Source organism: Zerene cesonia, chromosome 19, assembly GCF_012273895.1.
Source record: "Zerene cesonia ecotype Mississippi chromosome 19, Zerene_cesonia_1.1, whole genome shotgun sequence".
Lineage (NCBI taxonomy): Eukaryota > Metazoa > Arthropoda > Insecta > Lepidoptera > Pieridae > Zerene > Zerene cesonia.
The window spans coordinates 4,136,849-4,161,477 of NC_052120.1; the positions used below are offsets into that span (position 1 = coordinate 4,136,849).

Genomic DNA, 24,629 nt, shown 5'->3' on the forward strand with positions numbered 1-24,629 from the left:
ACTTATGGAATGTATACGATCTACACTCCAATTTTAAACGAAGATTTATTAACCCTTTTTTTCTCCAATCCCCGTCAGCAATAATCAGCAATGTGATGTCCGTGAATTTGATAATTTTCGCCATGTTGAAGTCCCACCCAAAGTTAAAGAGTCGACGTGGACACCATGCCTAGTATGAGAGCAATGCCTTGGCAGTAACATATTTTGTTAAAGTCTTATTATTTCTGTGTTTTGTTTGTTTGCATCCAGGATTAACTGGACAAGAAGTCAGGAGCTGCTGCTGCAGATATCGGTGTTGCAAAAGCCATATATTCCAACCTCACCATTGACTTTTTCTTCTTTAAATTATATTTCATTTACATATATATGTTATCAGCCAAACCCGACTTCAGGATAAACTAGTTTTGCCTAGGCTAAACTAATTTTTCCTACATGCGACAGGACGAACTAGTTTAGCCTAGGTAAAACTAGTTTATCCTGAAATCGGGTTTGGCCGGTAACATATATATAGCACTAAAAACGGATGAAATTTTCTTAACAAAATACTAAATCGTCAAGTTGAAGTCGGTGCCCACTTCGACATGACTGTATTTTTTTTCCTACTTTTGAAAGGTGTAAATATCTTAACAAATACAATCAAACCAATAATAATAAATATTAATGTAATTTAAAATTTATTACAATCTCAATGAAAGTTCATTATTTTATTTAATCTTGAATATTCGCTTCACATATAAAGCTATAAGGATATGTTGTTCGAATTATATAAAACAATCAAATCAAAATTATACGTTTACCTATGACGAAATGAATTATTCCATTAAGTTACGAACTAACGGAAAATAATTAGAAACCAATGAGTATTATATAGAGCAATCAACTGTCAATAACAATCGACAAAATTAAAGCAATACGCCATTTTAGTACATAAAAATTATGTCCCTAAATGCTTTGGTGCATATAATGATAAAACTGCGTTTCTGTACCTATGCAATTAACATTTTATTACTGATACACAGATAATATAATATTGTTCTAGTACTAATACGTAATAATTTTATATAATAGTAGCTACCTATATGTACGTGTAGCAAAGTTTATGGGAATGAATACATAATTTTATAAGGAACGCGTTATCTTGTTTAAGACGGTTAATAGTCTTTTAACAAAATACGTCAGGTTTTAATACGTGTATAGTAAATTAGTTTATATCAAAGTAACCTCAACAAAAGCATGAATATGTAAAATTATAACAATAGTTGGATAAATTCGTCCAGTCATCGAATTGCTTTATTAGCAGGAGGTGGTCACACCGTTCTACACGTCGGTATGTACCTTTATTTAACCATAATTAGAAATGTCAATAAGAATAGAAATGTCTGTCTCTATTATAACTAGAAAATGACATGTTATGTTATTTTGCTGTTTAATATGTGGGTAGATACCTAGCTTAAAAATATTCATACAAGTATGTACACTGGAAAATCAAGTGCAGCAAACAATCGGGTTATATTTTCATGAAGATTCATAATCCATATTTTAAGCATTGATAGGTTATAGAAGTAAGATTGAAGAAAGCTCCCAAACAGTTTTGATGCTCTTTTGTAGTTATATTTGTTGCCGATTTTGACAGATGGTGTGTTTCGCAATTCGAAGCTTAGAGATATAATTACTTTAACAAAGATATTATTTCGATTATTTTAAATACTAATTAATAACTAGGTATCTTATTGATTTGGCTAATAGACGTATGAGATTACTATTCACCTAATCACATAATTATTGTTATAATTTAAAAACGAATAATTTAAGTTCCCAAATTAGGTATTTTTCGTAATAATTACATTAAATTTACAATTTAAAATCTCAACCGTCGTACTAGAGTTGGTAGGCTAAAGCTCAAAAAACTAAGGCTCACGTATGTACTGTGTACTTACTGCTAAAGATAAAAGGGACTACAGAGATATAAGAGATACAGACAATAATTAATCTACTCATGTGTACCACACACACAAGGATATTTGACTTCTCAAGTTCTTATAAATGAGTTATTTTAAACAAGCTTTCCGCCCGCGGCTTCGTCTGCGTAGTCAAAGAAAATTATCATGGGAACGAGATTCGAGATTTTCACAGAGATGAGAAATAGCCCAAGTCACTCATTGACCTCCAAATCTATATCTATGTCATATAATCTCTCGGCATTACTATATTATTATGAATTATTTAAAAAACTCAATCGTTAATGATAATAAAAGAGAAATTCAATTGATAAGCGACCGCGGCCAACGTCAAGTTATAGAATAATTATAATATAGTTTTAGCAATTTAGTAGTAATATGATGTAATTTATTCTAACGCATCACAATACATATTAATTAAATAACTTTATACAACCTAAATATAACCACATCATTTTTAAAGCTTTATAATTTTTATAATATTAACATGGAAGACATTTAAATGCGATTAATATAAGATTTTTTTTATTTATTTCGTGTTAAATAATAAAATAAATATATACGTATCGTACTTTACAGTTTTCAGTAGTTTAAGTTGTTTTTCGGTAAGAAACATAGCATAAATCAGAATATATAACTAGATCTCAATTATTTTTGGTAATGGATATCTAATTATGTTATGTTGTTCAATGTTAGACTTAACAAGGAATACTTTTTCCTTTCACCAATGCGAAGCTTGTGAATCAATAAAATTATGATAAATTTACGATTTTATTTAGCAGCAACTAAAATGATTATCTCAGTTTAATTATCGTTGGCTGTTGATTTAATTTCCTCTGTTGATACTTGAGTGTTATAATTCACTCTACAATAATAAGATAACATTTTACAATTTATAAAAACGACTAGCTGCGCCCCGCGGTTTCACCTGCGTGAGTCCGTATTTCGTAGGAATATCGGGATAAAAAGTGGCCTATATGTTATTTCCGTTGTCCAGCTGTCTACGTACCAAATTTCATTGCAATCGGTTCAGTAGTTTTTGCGTGAAAAAGTAACAAACACACACACATCCTTACAAAATTTCGCATTTATGTTATTAGTAGGATGGGATATGCACTACACGCTAACTTCATTTCATGTTTGTTTATTTTTCTTTTGGCCCTTCTGTAAATGTAACGTTTTTTTTAATTATGTGTATGTAGTTTTTAAGTATGTACGGTAAAATATTCAACTAAACATTAACATACAATACTTCACATTGACCCCAGTCAAACCTTTGGTCGCACCCGTCCACTGGTATTTTATTTGGAATCGTTTAAGATATTCATTAAAAAGGTTGAGGCTCAGAATTAGGGTTCACAGCCATTTATACAAAACCGTTGGTATAATGGTAAGTGTTTTGATTCAAGTGTATTGATGAAAACCACATCTGAATCAATTCTATCTCAACTATTTGAAACACTACATTTAGAGCCCAAGTATTCATATATATATTGTATATTACACAAGATTTGAAAATCGTTTGTGCTGAAGTATATACAAACTGTACTTTTAATGTATACCTTTGAAATTCATCTTGTTTAGTTATCGTAAAAGTTGTAATGAAAATATCCGATTACATATGTGTATGCACAATAAGTGTATAATGGATATAAATTTCGCTTATTTAATAATTTGCAAGACCTTCATTCGGGTCAACGCTGCGTAATCTAGAAATATCTAAAGTGAAACTTAAAAGAATCGAACACAATTAAATCCCTAGATTCGTAGAGATTGCAACTCATGTTGTGTGTAACATGAGGTTAATTTGTCATTATGTTTCATAAAAACAAATTCAAAATGAACATTTGTTATGTATTTGATCAGAAAAGTTTAGAATCGGAAATTAGAATTACGTTCAATTAGAAATTAAAAACTTTTTAACGGATTTTAAACGCGATTTATTCATTATATTATTAACCCGACGTTTCGAACACTTTACAGCGAGCGTGGTCACGTCTCCCCGTTTTTAATTTCTAAATGTATAATACTCGCGTAAAATCAAAGACAAGAAAATATTATTACGTTCAATTGTTCACTTTCAGCTCATTCAAAAAGTTATTAACAATTATATTTATGCTCTTTTAATATACGCTTTAATGACAAGTTTTTAGAAAATATTGTTAATGTGTGTATGATAATATTTTGTGTGTAATCTAGTTAGATGCGTCAGTAAAGTGATAATATCATATTTGCACAAACCTATGATATATTTTGATATTTCTAATCAAGAGGAGAAAGCTATATACATAAACTATTTACATATATGCTATTAATATTTATTTTATCAATCCATTTATAAGAAGAAAATTAAAGACCCACATTTTTTATTTTTATTTACAAATAATCTTTATTCATTTTTAGTTTATAAAATTTTCACAAATATCTCGTTACTATAGCTCAAGTCAGAAAAAAAATTACAACTTCGATGAAGAACTTAATATAGAATAACGACAAAAATTTACTTATATTCCTTACTTACATAATTCTCACTCACCCAAAGAAACCATCATAAATCATAATGTAACTTTCAAGATAAATATTAAAGTGTACAAACTATGTGGTAGTCACGGTTTTAGCCCGACATCCAACAACCATAAAAATTAAAAATCAATCCTCGTTTCTGTGACGACTGCATTTCATTATAGTGTAGAGTTAAAGACAGCTGAAGACAGCTATTATGCTTTTTGTCCGACATTGTTACCTTACTTTACTGAGAATAAAAATGCAATATCATTGCTATTCAGTTGCACCCAACCCCGGTGACTGCATACACGCTCAGTGCACATTGTGATCAGTGAACATTATTTAACTATACATAATATAAACAATGAGTGTGAATTAAATTGTGCCAACTCCAGTGGATTTCGTTTCAACATAATTAATAAATGAATCATCAAGTCATTGTATAATTTGTTAAGAAGTTAATTTTCAGTTCTATCGATGTTTAACCAACAGCCAATTAATTGTCGTACACAATTTGCATTTAACTGTAACCTTAACCGGAATTTAGTGTATTGAGTTAAAGGTACATATTTACTGTTATGATTAGCTATTGCTGTATTATTTTGAGGAAAATTTGAATTTTACAAAATTTTTGTAAACAATTTCAAAGATTCTAATGCAAGCAGCTGAAATTAATTTAATATATTCCTAATATATCTACTATACAGAGCTAATAAATAAATATTCAACTATTTCTATATATAAGTAACAGAAATTCAGATACTTTTTTTTTCTTACAATTTTAGTTAATTAAAAATGGTCAAATATTACCAATCAAATACATAGGTAACGTCTAATTTAGCCTCCACTAAATGAAATTGTGAGAACTCTTTATCTAATTTAATCTTTTGTCAATCTAATTTAATTAATTGTTTCGTAGTGTCTTAATGGAACTTTATTTAAGTTTTTTATTTTAATAAAAAGCATTCACTTTGCTAGCTCCGCTTTTATTACATTTTAAGCTTGTTTTCAAAAACTACAAAGGTTTCCTATGTCAGCATCAGATTATCTCTAACTTTATAAATCTATATGCTAATCTACTATATAAAAATAAGTCGGGTTTTCCTTCCTGACGCTATAACTTCAGAACGCACGAAGCTATTTCCACGGTTTTGCATTCGTTGGAAAGGTCTCGGGCTCCGTGAGGTTTATAGCAAAGAAAATTGGCGAAACGGAGTTCGCCAGGTTTGCTAGTTTCTTATGTAAATAAACGTACAAAGTTAAAAATTAAGTGATAAAATATTTTATTTAACCCAAACCTAAATGGTTTCAGGTTTGGGATAAATGAAATATTATGTTTAATATTAATAACATAATTCAACTGCTGAAGAAAAAAAAAGTTTCATGTATTATCTATTAAAATTCATAACAATTATGAAATGTATTGAATACTGTGTTTATCCGACAATGAAGGAATTAAAGATATCCACGAAAATGCATCGTGTGTGATGGATTATTATAAATTATATTATATTCTTTTAAGTTATGACGCAAACAATGACGGAAACACGGCAAAATCGCGATGTGACGAAGCTCAGCAAGTCCAGGGAGGCGGACTGGCCCGCAGTGCTTTTCTTTATTCACATTCATCTCCTTTCCTTGTATGCAACATGGATCTTGTTCACAGAAGCCAAATTACTAACAATTATACTGTGTAAGTGTTTTTTTTTTATATTAACTATCTTAACCGTTTTATTCCATTTTCCATCAATATTACAAAAACTTGAACATTATTCGATCTAAAAAGAATTAATAAATTTGAAAATGTATATATATGATTATCCTTTTAGTAATAAATTGAATTGTTTTAGTCGTCACACTGATATCAATTGCGGTACTAGGAGTGACAACAGGAGCACATAGGCTTTGGGCACATGCTACATACACAGCAAGCACAGAATTAAGAATAGTTCTAATGATATTCCAAACTTTGGTTGGACAGGTAAGAAATATCATATCTCACATTGATACCAATTTTTGATAAGTCAACAACCTTTGATACGATAAAATTATTAAAGTCGTTTAAAATATCGCCCGAAATTGAGGAAAACAGTGAATGTTAATGTCAAATAATAAGGGGTTGACCTCTAAATAAGTATTTTTAAAGGCTAGTTCCTCAAGTTCCTTAGTCAACCTTCCGCTCTTGGTGACAATGAAGTAATCCACGTTTACTCGAAAGGACTTTCAACCGTGAAATCGCGTATTTGCATTTTACCAATATCGTTGAACTATGATCCTAAAGTCTATATACATAAATTAAAATAACTTTGTACTAACACGTAGTAGAAATGATTTATACGAGTTTAATTTATATAAAAATGAATAATTGTCATACTCGTATGAAGAATTAAATTTATTACAAAACCATAAATAACTTACTTCTCGCCCCGACACCACGTGGGTTTTTTAAGATTTTCAAAACATTTTATAGGTACTTTTTATATATAGGACAAATCCAATAAATTAAAAATTGTTTAATTCCGTTTCGCCCTTCTTTAGCTATAAATGGAGTAAATAACACGACTTTCTATAAATACAATGTAAAAGATACCTAGATGTAATCCTAAATTGGTGGAAACAAAAAATGCACACAGTACATTATTCATATTTGGACTTAGTACTAATAATGTGGTATTATTGTATATATAGTATAGTACTAAGTACTAAAATACCGATATTAAAATACCATACCATAGATGAGCTACTACTAGTAATATCTACATTTCATTTGGTTTCTTTTTGAGAGAACTTAATATAAAACTTGACAAAGAGGTGAAAAGATGTATGATCTTATATAATTGGGATAAGTACTTTATTTCTTGCAAAATAATCGAATTAATGTTACAAAAAATCGCTGAGAGCTTGAAAATCTGATATTTTATTATTAATTACACCTCTTCTATACAATATTTTTAAATAAAATATACCTACACATATTTTAAAATTTACTGCGTTATATAGTTATATATAGTTCGAGGTTATAATATAATACTCATTAACTTGAAAATAAAATGAACTAGCCTCGTCTTACAAATAAAAAAAATAACTAATGTCCTCAATGGCTATTTTATTTAGATTATATTCTCCTATAGAAAACCATTCTTTAGAAATGTACACCGCGTACTTACGCAATCCATATAGCATTTTTCATTGAATTCTGATTTACGTATTTTATATACTTTTCCAAGTCCTCTGGAAATGTTAAATTTTGCAGTACCTTATGATTATTTGTCAATCAAAGTTTTAATACTCAGGATACTATAATTTTATAATCTTCTGTAATAAGTTCGCCTAAGATCAATAAATTTCGCCCTCAACAAATGTATTGTAATTACCTCACAGGTGTTTTAGAGATAATAAAAACACGAATATAAATGTAAGAATTGATAACGGAAACTATCTTCAACAGGGTTCTATATATGATTGGGTACAGCAACATAGATTACATCATGCGCACTTTAAAACGGACGGTGACCCATTCGACCATAGTCACGGATTCTTATATGCGCATTTCTTCACCAGACTACGAAAACTCAGCGAATACCAGGTTGCGCTGAAAAATTCCATAGACATGTCCGACATCGAGAAGGATTCCGTAGTTATGTTCCAAAAAAGGTATTGTCTTTTATAATTATGTATTGCATAAGCATTTTGTTTGCGCTAATTGGAAGCCGATTATGTCATAGCAAAATATAATAAACAATATGGCTTTTTTTTAATGTCAGCCCTATAAATAAAGACAATGAGTCTTATTTTAATATCGTCTTACCTTTGAAAATAAGTTATTTTTTAATTATTAAATTTTCTTCCTAAAAGCACTTACGTGTGAGTGGTGATTACTTGTTACTTAATTTGTTCAATTTTCAGGTTTTATTGGGTATTATACGCGATAATATTCATTTTGCTACCTTTAAATGCACCTCTTGAATATTGGGATGACAGTATTTTGAGTTCAATATTCGTTATTGGATTTCTAAGATACTGTATCGTGTTACACGCTTCATGGTTAGTTGAAAGCGGAGTAGCTCTTTGGGGACTTAAAGAGGGAGAGAAGTAAGTGGAAATGTATTTATCTTATTTCTTGTAAGATTTTTGCCCGCGTAGTTAAAGCAAAAGATAGACTGTGGTTTTACTGGTATTGTTTACGTGACATTTCCGAAATAAAAGTTTAATTCAAATGAGTTCAGTGGTTTAGGCGTGATACATACATAGTTACTTTGACATTTATAGTAAGTATTAGCTAATAGTATCTCGGGATAAATATTAATATCTTGAAGCAGAATTTTCAAAGTTCTTTGTATTGACTTCAATACTTCTATGTTATTTACATTTGAACTATTTTTACAGATTCCCACCGGATAGCAATAGCGTATTCATAATCAATAAAACATTCTGGCCCCATTACCACTACATATACCCAAGAGACTATAAGTCTGGCGAGTTTGGAACCTATGGTAAGAATTCTTTAATTTCAACACTATAATATATAAAGAATAATGACTGCGTTTTTTCGCAATGGTGCCACCTGAATGTCTAATATCTTAGCAAATTGGTGACGAAATAACTCATAGTGTAATATTATATTGTACGTAGTTGTAACAATTACCAACAAATTTGGGTTCGAAAATAGTCTATAAATAATTCCATTTCAATTATGTTAAGTCACAATATTTCGTGACAAATTGTTTTCTTTAATGAAGAGTAACCATTTTCACATATTATCAAACCAATTGACGCTATATTATTACGGCTGCACGTTTTTTTTAGTAACTGATTAAAAAAAAGGTTTGTAATAATCCATAAATTACGACACACGAATTTTATATTAACAAATTGTAAGTGGCCCAAAAAACCGGTGGTCTAAAACATACCTACTTGTGATATTCGAAACAAATACTGTCAACAATAAAATAAAATTAGATTTATATTCCTTTATTGATCAAATTAATCGTAGTAAATACTGTCACAATAACATTTTCAGGAACAGGCTGTTCTACGGCGTTTATAAGAATTTACGCTGCTGTGGGACTCGCTACAAATTTAATAACTCTAGAACCTCACACACTCCAAGTAGCCATGGCAAATGCTGTCAAAACACAAAGGCCCATCCCTGAATGTATTGAAGAAGCTATCAAAGCGCAAGAGCTCTCCGAAGATCACTTTCTAAAGAAATAACTCAATCGATAGTATAATTTAAATATTATGTTATTTAGAAATTTTATTTAAATATTATGTCTAGTACAAAGACTTGATGTCTACTTACGTTTTTTTTTATTTTAAACTTGTTTTCGACTTCAACAATCTAAAGCACTCTTTAACATTACATTCATTGATAAATAAATAACATTTAAGGAATATAACACCTACCAAAGTAATTTCCATAAACGGCAATAGCATTTCTCTAATTCTATCCTATTTTGTTTCCGATTCTTCCAACAATATTCCCCAATACCTGTAACAATTCAGAATCCTCCATACAATAATGTCTTTATTAGAAACCTCTTTTTTCAACGTTACACATTTTATATGTTTAATGTTAGAGCAGGCAACTTCTAATATTTTTAACATTTCTTCTTACTTTAAAACTGTTATTTCACGACTGAGAAATTATCAAAAACTCAGCTAGCTGTTTCGCGGTGACATTGTCGTCAACTGATGAAAACGAAACGTAATAAACGGCAAGTAACAATTTGATATGCTCTAATCTCTTCAATATCTAACTTAACCTATTTTTAATACTTTTCATTCCTATAAGTCAGTTTATTTTTTTTAAGTAACTGAGTTCATTTGATTTTTTATTAACAAAATGCAAAAATGGTATACCTCTTTAGATGCGACTCTTTTCATACATCATAGAGGACGTGATGCCTAGATGCACTAGGCTTATCCTGTATTCTATATCACCATGCTCAAACTCAAACACAAAACTATTTTATTCATGTAAAATTTTAACTATTTATGAACGATGTATATTAACTTCCAACATACCGACGAAAAAAGCAGCAATTAAGCCAGTTACGATGACAAGAAAGGCCGTCCGGACATCAGCTGCTCTCGCGGAGGCGAATCCAGATGGAGGAGCACATTGGGGCATGGCAGGCACTAGCGTAGCAGCCAGCTTCGAGAGAGTTCCACTGCTACGCAATTGAAGCAGGCTAAACAAGAAAATACTGAATTTTAAATTATATTTTCCCTATTAATAAATCAGAAAAAGGTATAAAAATAAATACTAAATATATACAATATTAGGCCTAGAGTTTAAACTGAATTAACAAGTAAAATTTAATAAATATTTACACTTAATAGTTAATACACGTATACAAAAAATTACAATCGTCAATGATAAATGCAATAGACGATCATGGAATTTTCTTTTCGTTATCCTCTTATATATAAAATTCTCGTGCATGTGCGTCTCGTGCGTCTCATGTTAGTTACCTTACTCATCCGAAACGGGTGGACCGATTCAAATGATATTTTGTGTGCATATCGGGTAGGTCTGAGAATCAGCCAATATCTATTTTTTATAACCCTAAATGATAACAATAAGGCAGAACAGCGTTTGACGGGTCCGCAAGTAACAACTAATATTGCTGCTAGGTAATTATATTATGTAACACAATAGGTTTTTTTATGTCATTAGCGGGCAATTGAGCTAGTGGTTCTCAGATGGTAAGTGATCACCACCGCCCCTAAATATTCGCAAAATATTCGCAATTACTATTTCATGCCGGTTTCAATATTATTACTATTTACTATTACTATCGGTACTATTTCAATTCATACCGAAGCGAGCTCGACTCCCACATACAAAAAAATGAATTTAATCTTCCAATTGCGTATTATGCCTTTATCAAATCAAAACGAATTATATTTATTTTGTTTCGAGGACCCTTAGGGAAATAACATGTATTTTGTGACTCAATTCCCTACATCACATAGATACCGTTCATACTAACATATAAAGCTGTACTATCATAATAATCTTTTTCGGTAACTATCTCTAGGCAAGTGTAACCAACAATTTTCTCTATTCAAACCGTTTTAAATACGTAATTATGAGTGAATGAAACTCTCTCACACGTGTTCCCACGCGTTACTGCACTGCACAAGTTCATGAGATCGAAACCACTATAAATTCTCGATGAATAGTGTCATTAAACATGAATAGGTACACCTACTTAGTGTCCTCACTTGTACTAGTTTCAAAGATTGATATTGAAATAGAAAATATTGAATTTGTAGTTTACCACTTAATAAAATATAAAGCTTTGACATTGAAACCAATGCAAGTTCAAAGTAATACTGACGTATGCCGGTCTAAGATAAAATATTACAATTTTCTCCAAAGCTTCGCGCCGCTTTGCAGTTTTAGTAAGCCATTGTACACATATTTATGCTTTAAAAAGGAAAGCATATATATTGATTATTTACTTAAGAAACTGATTAAATATTCACTTTTTACGTAAAACACTAAAGCAACGAATGTTCGTGATTAAAGTAAGGCATAACAACACATAACCTGACAAGTATAGGTTTAGCATAGGGCGATCTCCTTGGCAACGGAAAGGACAGCTGAGATCTTGTAGAGTGTACCGGCAGTTCACGTAAAGCGCATCGACCGCGGGCTTGACTGAGTGACCTGCAATAAATATGTTGATCGCCTTATCAACATACAAAATCATACCCACACGCACAGATAACACAATACTATAGTATTACACGTATTTACATATCCGTGTACCTTATTGTTATTATATCTATCTATATTTACAACCGACTTCAAAATGAAGAAGGACTATTTGGGTACATAAAATGGGTCTGGATAAACCCCCATAAATACTTTTTTATTGAAAGATGGGTGCCACCCGTGTGGTTCTCTCCGTATGTTTCAGTAAAACTCAGAATAGATTGCGTGTTGTTGTTGTTTATAAGGATAAACAAAGTACACATATGAATAAGTATGACGACATTTTCCTCTCATTGAATCCATTGTTGGAACACATATTTCAATTTTTTTTTTGCTAGTCTTACAAAAACAAGATTATTTTTACATCAAATAAGATAATATCCATATTTTTTCACTGTTATGTATGAAAACACAGAAACAAATTTCAAATTTGTTTATTAAATGAAACTCTAAAAAATCAAGATCTGTCTGTCTATCGTTCCGTCCATCAGTCACCAGCCTGTATTTCACGAACTGGGATACTTAGACAACTGAAATTTTAACAGACATACCTCTTTTGCGGCTTCTACTTCATAATATACTAAAAAACAATTCTACCCACTTCAATATACAACGTTATTCATACATAAATTGGTACGAATCCCTTCATCCGACTCGCATTTAGCCAGTTTTGTTTATCATTCTCCTATATAGGTTATACCTAATATTAAGAAAAGTAATATATTATTGTAATTACTCAAGAGTGGAGCGTGCTGAACGTTGTTCAGCAAAGAAGGCGTAGTCCTGGCTCGCCGCGCGCGCCAGGCCCTCTTCAGCTGATGATACTAGGTTCTCTGCTTCCGAATACCCACGTATGTAAAACGCATTCAATTGTACGTCTTTCGTAGACTGGAATAAGATAGCTTTTGTATAGATTAACCTCCAAAAATTCCATGTATAAATTTTTATAAATTACTAGCATACCCGGCCACGCGTTGCTGTGGCTGAGTAATAATTTAAAAAAAAATAAAAATGTTAAGATTATAAATATTAGGATAATTAATCGAAATTAAAACTGTCCTATATTTTAAGTTGGACCAAATTCCACATAAATTTCATCAAAATTGGTTGAGTTGGTAAAGAGTTCATTGGGAACATACCTTATAACAATGGATTAAGATTATGATTTATTACTTTTATTAGACCGTTGGATTATAATCCATCTCGCGAGATTTTAAACTGACCAAAAAGTATGATATTATACCATACCATTTACAATTTAACGCATTATATTTCGTTACATTATAATATGTCCTCAGCAAACTGTCAAAATTATGAACTGTACCAAAATAATATTTTCAATATGCATTATCTTTAATTAGTTTATAAACTGTAATAAACCATGGCAAAATCATTATTTATTGTAAACGAAACAACAGAGTTTACAGTATAGCGGCAACACAAATGATGACGAATTCCGAGAATACGTATCTTTGAAGTTTTCAAATATCTAACTATTACGGTTCGTGAGATACGGCCAGATAACAGACAGTCGGACAGGCAGACAGACAGAATAATAAGAATTGACAAAGCTGAACACACATGAAGGTATAGAATTACCATTAGATACGTTTGATCGGCCCCGTTTCGTATATATCCGATTTTCATGTTAGGTGACTGCAACACATCAGCGACTGTGCCGACATTTGCGACGCGGACAGATAACACAGACGTTATAAAGGCCGCATATGCATTATACGTCACTACCGCGAAGAAGAGACACACGATCAGCAAAATACTCGCAGCTGGGTGGGACGGCGTCCATGTTCCTCCTAAAGAAATCGGTAATTACAACAAAAAGTATGTTAAGATTTGTCGAGGATGTGCGCATAATGCGATATTCAATCACGCAACTGCTTTTGTGTAAATATCTTTATTTCACCGTAACTTATGTCATGCAAACTAATGACATACTAAATAATGAAACATGTTTTACTTAAGATTTCGTTGTTTTTGAAATTTTGTAGATAAGTGAATATTGGATATTCATTTGTATAATAAGATCTTATTGTCATGAATAATGAAAATAAATATCCATTCCAATTTGTATTCACAAACCTTGTTGACAAAGAATTCCTGTTGACCAAATGAGAGCCTCCGTGCAACTCATTTTATGTGATTTATTCTTCGAATTATTATTCGACAATTTACATACAAGTACTATGGCCAAAGCAGCTATAACGACGACTGCCACAACACATACAATAAGACGTGGACTGAATGGCGCCAAGAATATATCTCGCACAGAAGAGGTTTCCTGATTTCGTATGTAGATATTGTACCTGAAATTTCGATATTATAAGGACAATATCTTTGCTACATAGAGACAGACAAATTGATTCATTAAATACGTACATAACATAGGTACGATCTTCGTAAAACAAATGACGAAATATTGGATTCACGAATAAATCATATAGATGCCTATATACATATATAAATACTAGCAGACCCGGTAAACGCTGTTCTGCCTTACTCTTATCATTTAGGGGTATGAAAAATAGATGTTGGCTGATTCTCAGACATAGCCAATATGCACACAGAATTTCATAAGAATCGGTCCAGCCGTTTCTGAGGAGTTCGGTTACGAAAATTATGACACGCGAATTTTATAAGATAGATCGCTTATGTATTTTTTTGCACCTATGCATACTCGTCTACATATACATCACAATATGTTTTCTGTCAATAAAGATAATACGTACATTGTTTCAGAAATCGGAAAAATAAAGTCCATATCTTGCTGACGCGACGGTTGGTCAGTAACGGGCTCTAGAGCAATGTCCACAGACCGGTCTAAGAGCGCACCAAGCAAGCCTGACCACACCCCCTCATATGTGCGGAACCCCAATTTACTGTAATATCGAGTCAATGCCCTGTTTACATAAACATAAAAAATGAATACCAAACATATTACGCGATTATGATATAGCATATTATCTACTAGGTAATTTTTGTCTGTCTAATTTACATATTATGCATAGTGAAATGAGCCATAAACTATAGAAATAAATTATATGAATAACGATCAAAACATGAAACACGATACAAATATATCTATATCTAATAAGCTTAACTAAAAAAATTGGTCAAACTCACGTTCCGTTCATCTTAACTGATAAAAAGAAAAGCAAATCATTTAACAGATCCGGAGCTGAGGTATTTTCTTCATTCAGTGCTGAGTTTTCATCGAATGAACAGTTACGCCGACCAACAATGAGCATTTCCCCGACAAAATTACGAGCTTCCACTGGATATGGCATTTCCATTAAAGCCATTGATTGCTGTTTATCCCAATGGCCTACAAGGTAAATTTAAACCTTGTATTTCTTTCTTCAATATTCTATAGTGACTTAAAAAATTATGTTTAATATTACATGAATACATTAAATTTTCTTCGCTCGTTTAAAATACATTCATTGGCATCATAGATAACATAATACTATGATTGGAATTAATCAATACTTATGAAAAACCTAAAATTTTTTCAAATTATAGCTATGTTATTTATATAGAGTATATAGATACTCTAAAACTTTAATACTGAATACATATGAACATTAATATTAGATACATTTGATTATTATTACTTAAATTATATAATGACTTTGCAATAAAAATATTATATAAAAATTAAATACATAAATTACATACCTAAGTATGAAGCGTATAATGTTGAATTCAATCTTACTTTGAAATATTGAAACACATGAATTCCTTGCTGCTTTGTTTGTCGAGCTCCTCTCCACAACTTTATAAAACATGGCAACGAAATTCCACTTACATTTAACACTTTGAAAGGTGATGTATAATCAAAGCCGACATTCCCGGATCGCAAAAGTCCTAGCACAGTACCATTACGTTTTAACATCTTATTTCTAGCAATATTAAAATACCTTTTTGAAGTTCGGTAATAATTTTTCTCAAACTCATTATATATGCAATTATAAGTTTGATTGCGTTCATTAAAACATGTATTATTATATTTCCTAAAAGGTTCATTAACATTTTTGGAACGAGGTAATTTATGATAAACAAAATTCTCTTTACAGACATCCATCTTGATAGCTTTACTCCGAGCTGTGCTGTAATAATATGTTACAAGAATATTTTGATCGAAACGCAAATCGGTCACATTCAAAATGTTATTTATTTGTTTAAAGTCTATTACTGATCTCACTGATATTAACCAATCGGCTGATGCCTGATCCAATTTCCAACCGTTTAGCTGTAAACAATAATATCTGTATTTAAATATGCAAAATTATTTATATTTTGACTCATTCGTTTTCATAATAAATATCCATAAGAGATTGAAGTAGAATCTGGGATTTTACTTCTAGTAGGCATATCACTAAAATAAACTATAGGTATACCTTTTGTATGTGGTAGTCGAGCACGCATCGGCACGAATTGGGCCAGCTCGCACCGGGGAAGTACCACACCCCCACAGAAGACCGGCGTGAAATAGCATTCTGCTGTGTTTCGTTCGGTGAGTGGGGGAGCCGGAGGCCCATATCCTTTTCCTTCCCTTCCCAGTCCTTTCCTTTATTCCTATCGCCAATCCTTTCTTAATCCCTTCCCAATAAGTCGGCAATCCATTTGTAGAGGCGTAAGGACTGCAATGGACCTTACGCCTCTCCAAATGTTCATGGGCGGTGGTAGCGCTTACCATCAGGCGACCCACCAGCTTCATTGCCGACTGTGACATAAAAAAAAAATACCTTATCCCATGCCATAAACATTTTTGTCGTCTCCATGTTTAACATCCAAATAAATCTATTTAATTTCATCTACGAACCTGCTTTATGAGTTTAATTAATTCCGATGTGGAATTCGGTTCCATCTGAGGTGATAAGATTATTACACCGATATTAATTTTTACACGCGGTATACTTCCGACGTTAAAAGCTGAAGCCACTCCATTGACGGCCATGCATTTCACAAAATGCAATATCGCTGTTTCACAACCTTCGCAGAATTAATATGAGTCTTTATTAGGAATTACTAGTGGCGTGTATGCAAATGAATCTGTACTAATATTATAAAGGGGAAAGTTTTGGACAAAAAAGTACTAGACCAACTTCATAAATACTTTCATCTTTAGAAAACTCCACTTTTACTGAATGTCATAGGCTATTGTGCACCACTACAAAGATAAATGCCGTTTGGTGAAGGTACCTGCTACTGTTACTTAACCCATTCAAACTTTCATGCAGCGGATTAATTCAATCTTCATTCAAATAAGTGTTAAATACACAAAAAAAAACCCATTTTGTTTCATGGTAGTTGAATTAATTATTATAGTGAAATCACACCTACAAATTTCAAATTTAGAGACAATATAACATTGTAGTAAGTAATTCCGATTTTGGATACATTTTTTTCATACGATACAAGATAAAGTTTATGTAATTATGGGAACTACTACGATATCTGTTCATCAATAATTATTCTAAATATTTGTAACTTATTGGGAATCGGGCTGTTTTTTCGTCATATCGAAAGTTAGATAGATCTTTAAAAGTCTTTATGGTTTATACGATAGATATGTAAAATTGGATATTCATTTGAAAATTGAAATTTGCCGGAACTTTGCCCTACGTCTAGGTATACCTATTACAAATAATGAAAAATTAATAACTGATGGTCTGACCCTGAAACATCTTGAGCTATATGATGTAACTTAATCAAAGTTATTGAAAGTAATTACCTATGCATGCCGCAATATTATGCAAATGCAATCTTACCTATCGGTACGTACCTACTCGATGAATTTAAAACTCTTGTGATATTTCAAAAGTAATACAATTTAAAATTTATTATTTAGCAGGTATACCTATTATCAATCACCCCCGAATACTATAAATATTATGTGAGTTTGAGTAACATTAAATTAAAGATGTCTAATAATGCGATCACCTAATTATCACATAATAACCTTAATTTTATGATTAATACAGAAAATGTAAACAAAACAGCTGAAAGCTTTTATTCTCTACATTCTACTTCATAGATATTACGGTAGGAATGCCAAACTTACCCGGTTCAATTTTAGGAGTAAAGATAAGAGCCTGATTCCAACTTCTCCATACCGCATGATCTACAATGTATGGAAGAGATTTCAAGACTTCTGGTGGACATCGTTTGTGCGACTGGGCCGTACTGCTAAACAAAATCACCACAAGAATTAATACCATCATCAGCCGTATCAAACGAAGCATATTGTATACATATAAGTCTGAATTTGTGGCAATGCGAAGCCCATGTGTTGGAACCAACAATGTTTTTTTTTTTTCGAGCCTATAATGAAAATTTTCAAAAAGGTAATTGTTTTTTAATGTTGAAATTTCGATTATTCTTCTAAATTCTATAATATAAACAAGGTAAATTGATATCGCCTCTCTGAAACGCTCTTGTGTGTTAGCAGTAGATAACTATTTTCTTGTTCAATAGAAACCGAAATGAAAGCAAAGCCACGCAATAATTTACAATATATACGCTGAATGTAACAAAGATAATAAATCATTCCCAAATTGATTTATTCATAACAATGCTGTCAATTCAAATCCGATGTTCATTAATTTTCTTACCGCATATTTCCATAAACACAATCAACGAACAATCAACAAATGTAGGTATCAAAATTCACTCTTAATGAAGTGAATATGTAGATATCAATGTAGGTATCGACATGTTCATGGATATTTACTTATTAATGCGGTGACTTTATTCACCTATATATCTACAATTACTGTATACTAAAAAATATAGCAAACATGATTGTAATAAATATATCTATCTAGACTAATATTATAAAGAGGAAACTTTTGTAGTTTTGTATGTTTGTAACGTTTTCACAGGACGTCTTAGGGCAGGACTTAGGAACAATTAAATATTAGTGAAAACTGCTATGGTATACACAGTCAGTAGCATTATATACAGACCAAATGTAATAAGATTCAAACTTAGTTAATCGTTTAAACTAATTTGCAAAATCAAGACAAATATTTGCCAATTTAAATGAATAATATTTTACCTGAGAATACGTGACGAAGAACAATCTGCTTGGAAAGTCAACATTAAAGAAGCACGTAGCCAGAAAAGACGTGCTCCGAACCAAATTTATAATGTTAACACAACTGTGTTCAAAGGTGTACATGAAGAGATCGATTATTGCATTAATTATTATTATTATTATCTATAAAAATAAAAAGTACAAAAGTGAATTCAGTTGATATTCGACAAGGATTATGAAAAAGTAAGTAGATAGTCCTTTTAATTATGCCTACAGATAGACATATGTATCTACACTTATGCCGGTACCGAAGTTTGTACTTATTATTCTGTAGTACAGTTCACATATGTTGGAAATAACAAAATACATACGAATAAGTATTGAAAGAAAAAGGTAATCCCTGATAGGTACTCTCTAATCTCTTATCAAATTCAGTCTTAAGTGTAATTAATACTGAGTGATGCTCATCCAGACGATGCTTAAGCAAACGAATCTGTTTCATTGTATTTTAATTTCGGTTGAATACGCTGAAATCTAATCAATAAATTTATCACTTGTTATACTTATTGTATGCTTAATTTAAGAATTATTTTTTTACAATTTATTTAAAACTCTATTCGTCTCTACCACGTTAGTCAGTTAGTGTCACAGCCTACTTGTGATACTGATAAGAAAAAAGAAAACATTATTAAATATTACTACCAATTTACTCAATTAAATAATATTTCCTACACCTTATTGACACTAATAGGTACACCTACTGAAAAAATAGTTAAAGAAACAGAATTTTTTATGATCGGTACATTCAGCATAAATTATCAGCAATCAATCTATCACTATCGAATGTGTTCATCTGAGATAGGTACATATCTGCATTTAAACGATGTTGAATGTCTTATATTTATTGAGCCGTACTTATTTTGCCCTAAATAGGTACTTTGGAATTTATATATAATATTTAATTTACGTGTTACGTTGTTTGTCCGCGATGGACTCCTAAACTATTCAACCAATTATAATCATATTTGCATACCATAGCAGTTTGATCCTACTTAAAAGATGGGATAATTTTTATTATTTCAATTACGACAAAAGACTACCCGGGCGAATCCGGGGCTTGCAGCTGGTTATATGTATATATTTTATTTCAGAATATGGCACCGAAAACTACCGAGACAGGATATGTTACGTAAAAATCACCTTTTTTGGGAATGTGGTGATTACGAAAATGAGTTAAAATTCTTTAATAAGGGACCGCCATTATGATGAGCTTGAGACCCCGATTAGAAAGAAGGCGGGAAAGGAAAATGGGATTTGAAACGCCTATTCCATGAATAATTTATTTAATACCTATTTAATGAATAAATACAATATTAATAACGATATATCACATAATTGGAATAGTGCGGTTTACTGTTCACTTATTTAGTCCGTACAGATGTAAATGGCAAACCTTACCTACTCTTAAGAAAGTTCATTTAAATGTTATGTTTTAAATTTATCTTTCACCAGCTTACCACCCGCAGCTTCGCCCGCGAAGTCAAAGGTAACTCCTCAATAAAGAGCTGCAAGGTGAGTTGAGAATTTTCATAACATTAAAAGTAAAATATCTTTTACAGCAGTAATATTGGGTCAATTTTTTTTTTTTTATGTTACAGTCGGCAATGGAGCTGGTGGGACGCCTTATGGTAAGCGCTACCACCGCCCATGAACATTTGGAGAGGCATAAGGTCGATTGCAGACCTAACGCCTCTACAAATGGATTGCCGACTTTTTAGGAAGGAATTAAGAAAGGATTGGCGATAGGAATAAAGGAAAGCACTGGGAAGGGTAAGGAAAAGGATATGAGCCTCCGGATTCCCCACTCACCGAACGAAACACAGCAGAATGCTATTTCACGCCGGTCTTCTGTGGGGATGTGGTGCTTCCCCGGTGCGAGCTGGCCCAATTTGTAACGAAGCGTGCTCGACTACCACATACCAAAATAGGAAGGTTCGGTGTAATGGGTGGAGCTCATCGATATTAGAAGATGGAGCTAAACGTGAGAAATAACAAACCATACTTTTTAATGCGACGAAAATACTCCTTACTATGTCGAGCGATATAAGCGAATTCTACGCGGGCGAAGCCGATGACTATGGGAAAAGCTAGTACTCCATAAAACAATACTCTTACAGACTACATACCTATTAACCAGTTATATTAGAGGACTTAATTTTTATTTATTTATTAGGCCAACAATTATTAGATAAATAGATCATGCAAATTATTCTTTTTTATTTAGATATTTATTTTTCAGATATTTTAATATCCTTAAGCTGATGTGTTGTTGCACGCTTCTTTTCAAAACTTCTGGCTTTTTGCATTATGTAGTAACAGTTGAGATAGATAGTAATTCTTTTTTTTTATTATCATTGCAAGTTAATCAAACCAACTGAAAACTGATACGTATCTCTGGTCGCAATGGGCGAAGGCTGGCACAACTTCCATCACACATTTCCATGGGATTATAAAGCCGCGGATTCATCATATTTTCTCAATACTAGTACTTTAATAATCGATATGTTATCTTTTGGCTGGGTTTATGATAGGAAAGTTGCTTCAACGAGTTTGATCAACACTGTTTCAAGGAAACGAGGCGAAAAATATCAATAAATGCTAATGTTCTCATTATTATATATGTATTTTATTTACCGACGAATATGAAGCCTACAGCCTATGAGAGCTCATGAGGCACTTTAAAATACGTGCCCATTGAAAATCATAAAATATTTACTTTTGATTACGACTGTTTTAATAAATTGGAAATACTTCATCTTAATAACCGAGGTTATTTCTGTATAGAAGTGTATAGTTCACTTTCCCTCCTTTTGTTTGCTTTTATAATAATATACTGCATGCAATTTACTATCCGCATGGCGTCATTTTTTTCACTCAATACATTTCAGCAGGATTTAGACATAGATTAGTTCATTTTATTATATTATTTATATAAGAGATAAGGATAGCAAAACCATCTAGAGGAGTCGATAGCATAAGTCTTAAAATGCATAATGTGTGTCTAGACTAAGCCAAAGAAACTAAAAGACCACGAAATTAAACGGGTTCCTTTGTGAAAGGCATGACTGACTTGTGTATTGATTTTGTTTTCAATTTATTAAAAATGTCAATTATTTTCATAGTTCATTACATTTTACTCCTCACTAGTTTGAACATGCGTCCACCCACTGCAGCAGGAAGCGCAAACAAATGTGTTGGTGATATTTTGATCCAATACCTACACAAATCCTCAAACTTTCGCCCCGACTTTAAAGGGCCCTTAACTTGACATCTACACGTGCCGTATGCGCAAACTTACCGAAGAACCGTTAGAACTATATGAGAAAAAGGTTACCTCACGTGCTCGTATTCGATACCAAAATATAATGGAGGGACAAAAGGTTTAAAACGGTCAGTGTGAATATGTGATTATTCGTCTTCTTCTTGTTATCTAATCCCTAAGCAGACACGTGCATCGTACAAAAACCTACTTATTCATAAAAAATATCAAACACTTTTCTCACCCGTAAATTTCTAATAATTGTATGTTACAGATAAAGATATCTTTAACAATACAAATCTAAATGTACAGTATATTCAGGAGCATGACATTAAGGGAGGACCTTAATGTATCGGGCCATTTTTTAAAAGAAGAAAGAAAGAAAGAATAAACAATTTATTTTAACATACACAAACACACAAATAATATATAAAAACATACATAAAAACAAAAAATAAAAAAAAAACAGAAAATTATAATAAGAGAAGGAATAATAAATAAATAAATATAAATTACGTGTGGTTGCATGCGCCAAAAAAGGACTCCGTATATTTGAGGAACTACACTTCAATAGTTATTTTCAGTGACACCCTTCCGACATTTGGATTGCCAGCTACTGCACTTTTTTAAAATAGTATATATTTTATAACAAAAATAAAGAAATAAATGAATATAATCTAATAAGAGAATAAATTAAATCAAATTATATATATAAGATATCAATCTAAAGTTACAAATACATAATAATTTATATGAACATACTTACACTACATATATACATAATATATCGTTACAGATAAGTTCGTTACAGACGCAAAAAAAGCTGCTGAGTTTGTTGCTGTAAAACAAATTGTCTATATCTTAGACGAAATGTGGAAACAGTTCTTATATTCCGCAAGGGGGAGGCAATTTGTTTCAACGTTTAGTTGCGCTGTAACGAAAGCTGCCTCTGAAGGCTGTTGTGTGATATTTGGGTACTAATAATTTGATCAATGTGTTTCTAGTCATGTGTTATGATTCCGGACCACACAACCTGGATAGTTTATTATACAGATAGATAGGCCCTTTGGAACGTATCACAGAGAAAAGCAAAACCGCAAAATATACCTTGCGAAGGCTTTCCATATTCAGCACCTTGTCGTCATTAAGATAAGGCGTGATGTGGCTCCTGGCAGGTATATTCCAGCAATAGCGAAGGCATGGATTTTGAATACGCTGGATTGCTTTTCTTGATCTCGAAAGCATGCGCTCTCCATATATGACATAACCGTAATTAAATTTTGGTAATACTAAAGTATCGCACAGCCTTACTCTTAGTAATGGTGTTATGTTATATCTAATACGATATAGTCTTTAGTCGGTAAAAGCAATTAGATATTATTTTGCTTATATGCTTGATGGTTTTACAGTTATGCATACAATTTATCATATATATACATGAGTAGCGGTCCCAGAATGGAGCTCTGAGGAACCCCTCTTGTAACACGTTTGCATTGCGAATGACGTACTTTCCCATCCTCTCCATTGACTACTACAGACTGAAGCCGCTTGCTAAAGTATATTTTGAACCTAAGCACTGTTTGCGGACTAAAACGATAATAAACTATGTAGTTTAGAAAGTAACAGTTCAACATTAATAGTGTCAAAAGCCCTAGAGTAACCTAGTAGAACTAAAATTGTGGCTTGACCTTGTCTTGTGAGGTCAATATATTATCAACAACACTAAGCTAACCTAAACTAGAGCTGTTGTTGCACTTCGTTATTTCCTAAATCCTGACTGCATATGAGCCAATATATTTTTTTATTCCAAGAACACAGTACCTACACCTGTTTGTGTACAATTTTTTCAATTATTTTAGAGAGACAGAGGAGAAGACTAATTGGTCGAAGCCTCGTAGGACAGGACTACTGGTTTTTTTATGGGCTGGACAAGCGCTTCTTGCCATAGCTAAGGAAATGTACTCGAGGTAAAAGTATTAAAAATTATTTTTATTGTGGGAGTCGAGCACGCTTCGGCACGAATTGGGCCAGCTCGCACCGGGGAAGTACCACACCCCCACA

The 24,629-nt window shown here is 32.0% G+C and overlaps 2 protein-coding genes across 2 annotated transcripts; one reads left to right on the forward strand and one right to left on the reverse strand.

Moving 5' to 3' along the window:
- The first annotated feature begins 4,715 nt into the window (after positions 1-4,715).
- Positions 4,716-9,758, forward strand: LOC119834665 (acyl-CoA Delta(11) desaturase). The gene is made up of 7 exons (XM_038359092.1): positions 4,716-5,025; positions 5,986-6,156; positions 6,314-6,444; positions 7,912-8,117; positions 8,370-8,555; positions 8,850-8,956; positions 9,484-9,758. The coding sequence occupies exons 2-7, from the start codon at positions 5,988-5,990 to the stop codon at positions 9,675-9,677; spliced, it is 993 nt and encodes a 330-aa protein (XP_038215020.1). The 5' UTR covers positions 4,716-5,025; positions 5,986-5,987; the 3' UTR covers positions 9,678-9,758.
- An 89-nt stretch (positions 9,759-9,847) lies between these two features.
- On the reverse strand, positions 9,848-15,187 carry LOC119834319 (probable glutamate receptor). Its single transcript, XM_038358659.1, has 9 exons — positions 14,937-15,187; positions 14,290-14,513; positions 13,792-14,003; positions 12,929-13,080; positions 12,692-12,722; positions 12,247-12,266; positions 12,025-12,144; positions 10,491-10,657; positions 9,848-9,954 (listed from the first exon to the last, which is right to left on the reverse strand). The coding sequence occupies exons 1-9, from the start codon at positions 15,164-15,166 to the stop codon at positions 9,866-9,868; spliced, it is 1,245 nt and encodes a 414-aa protein (XP_038214587.1). The 5' UTR covers positions 15,167-15,187; the 3' UTR covers positions 9,848-9,865.
- Between the last annotated feature and the right edge of the window lie 9,442 nt (positions 15,188-24,629).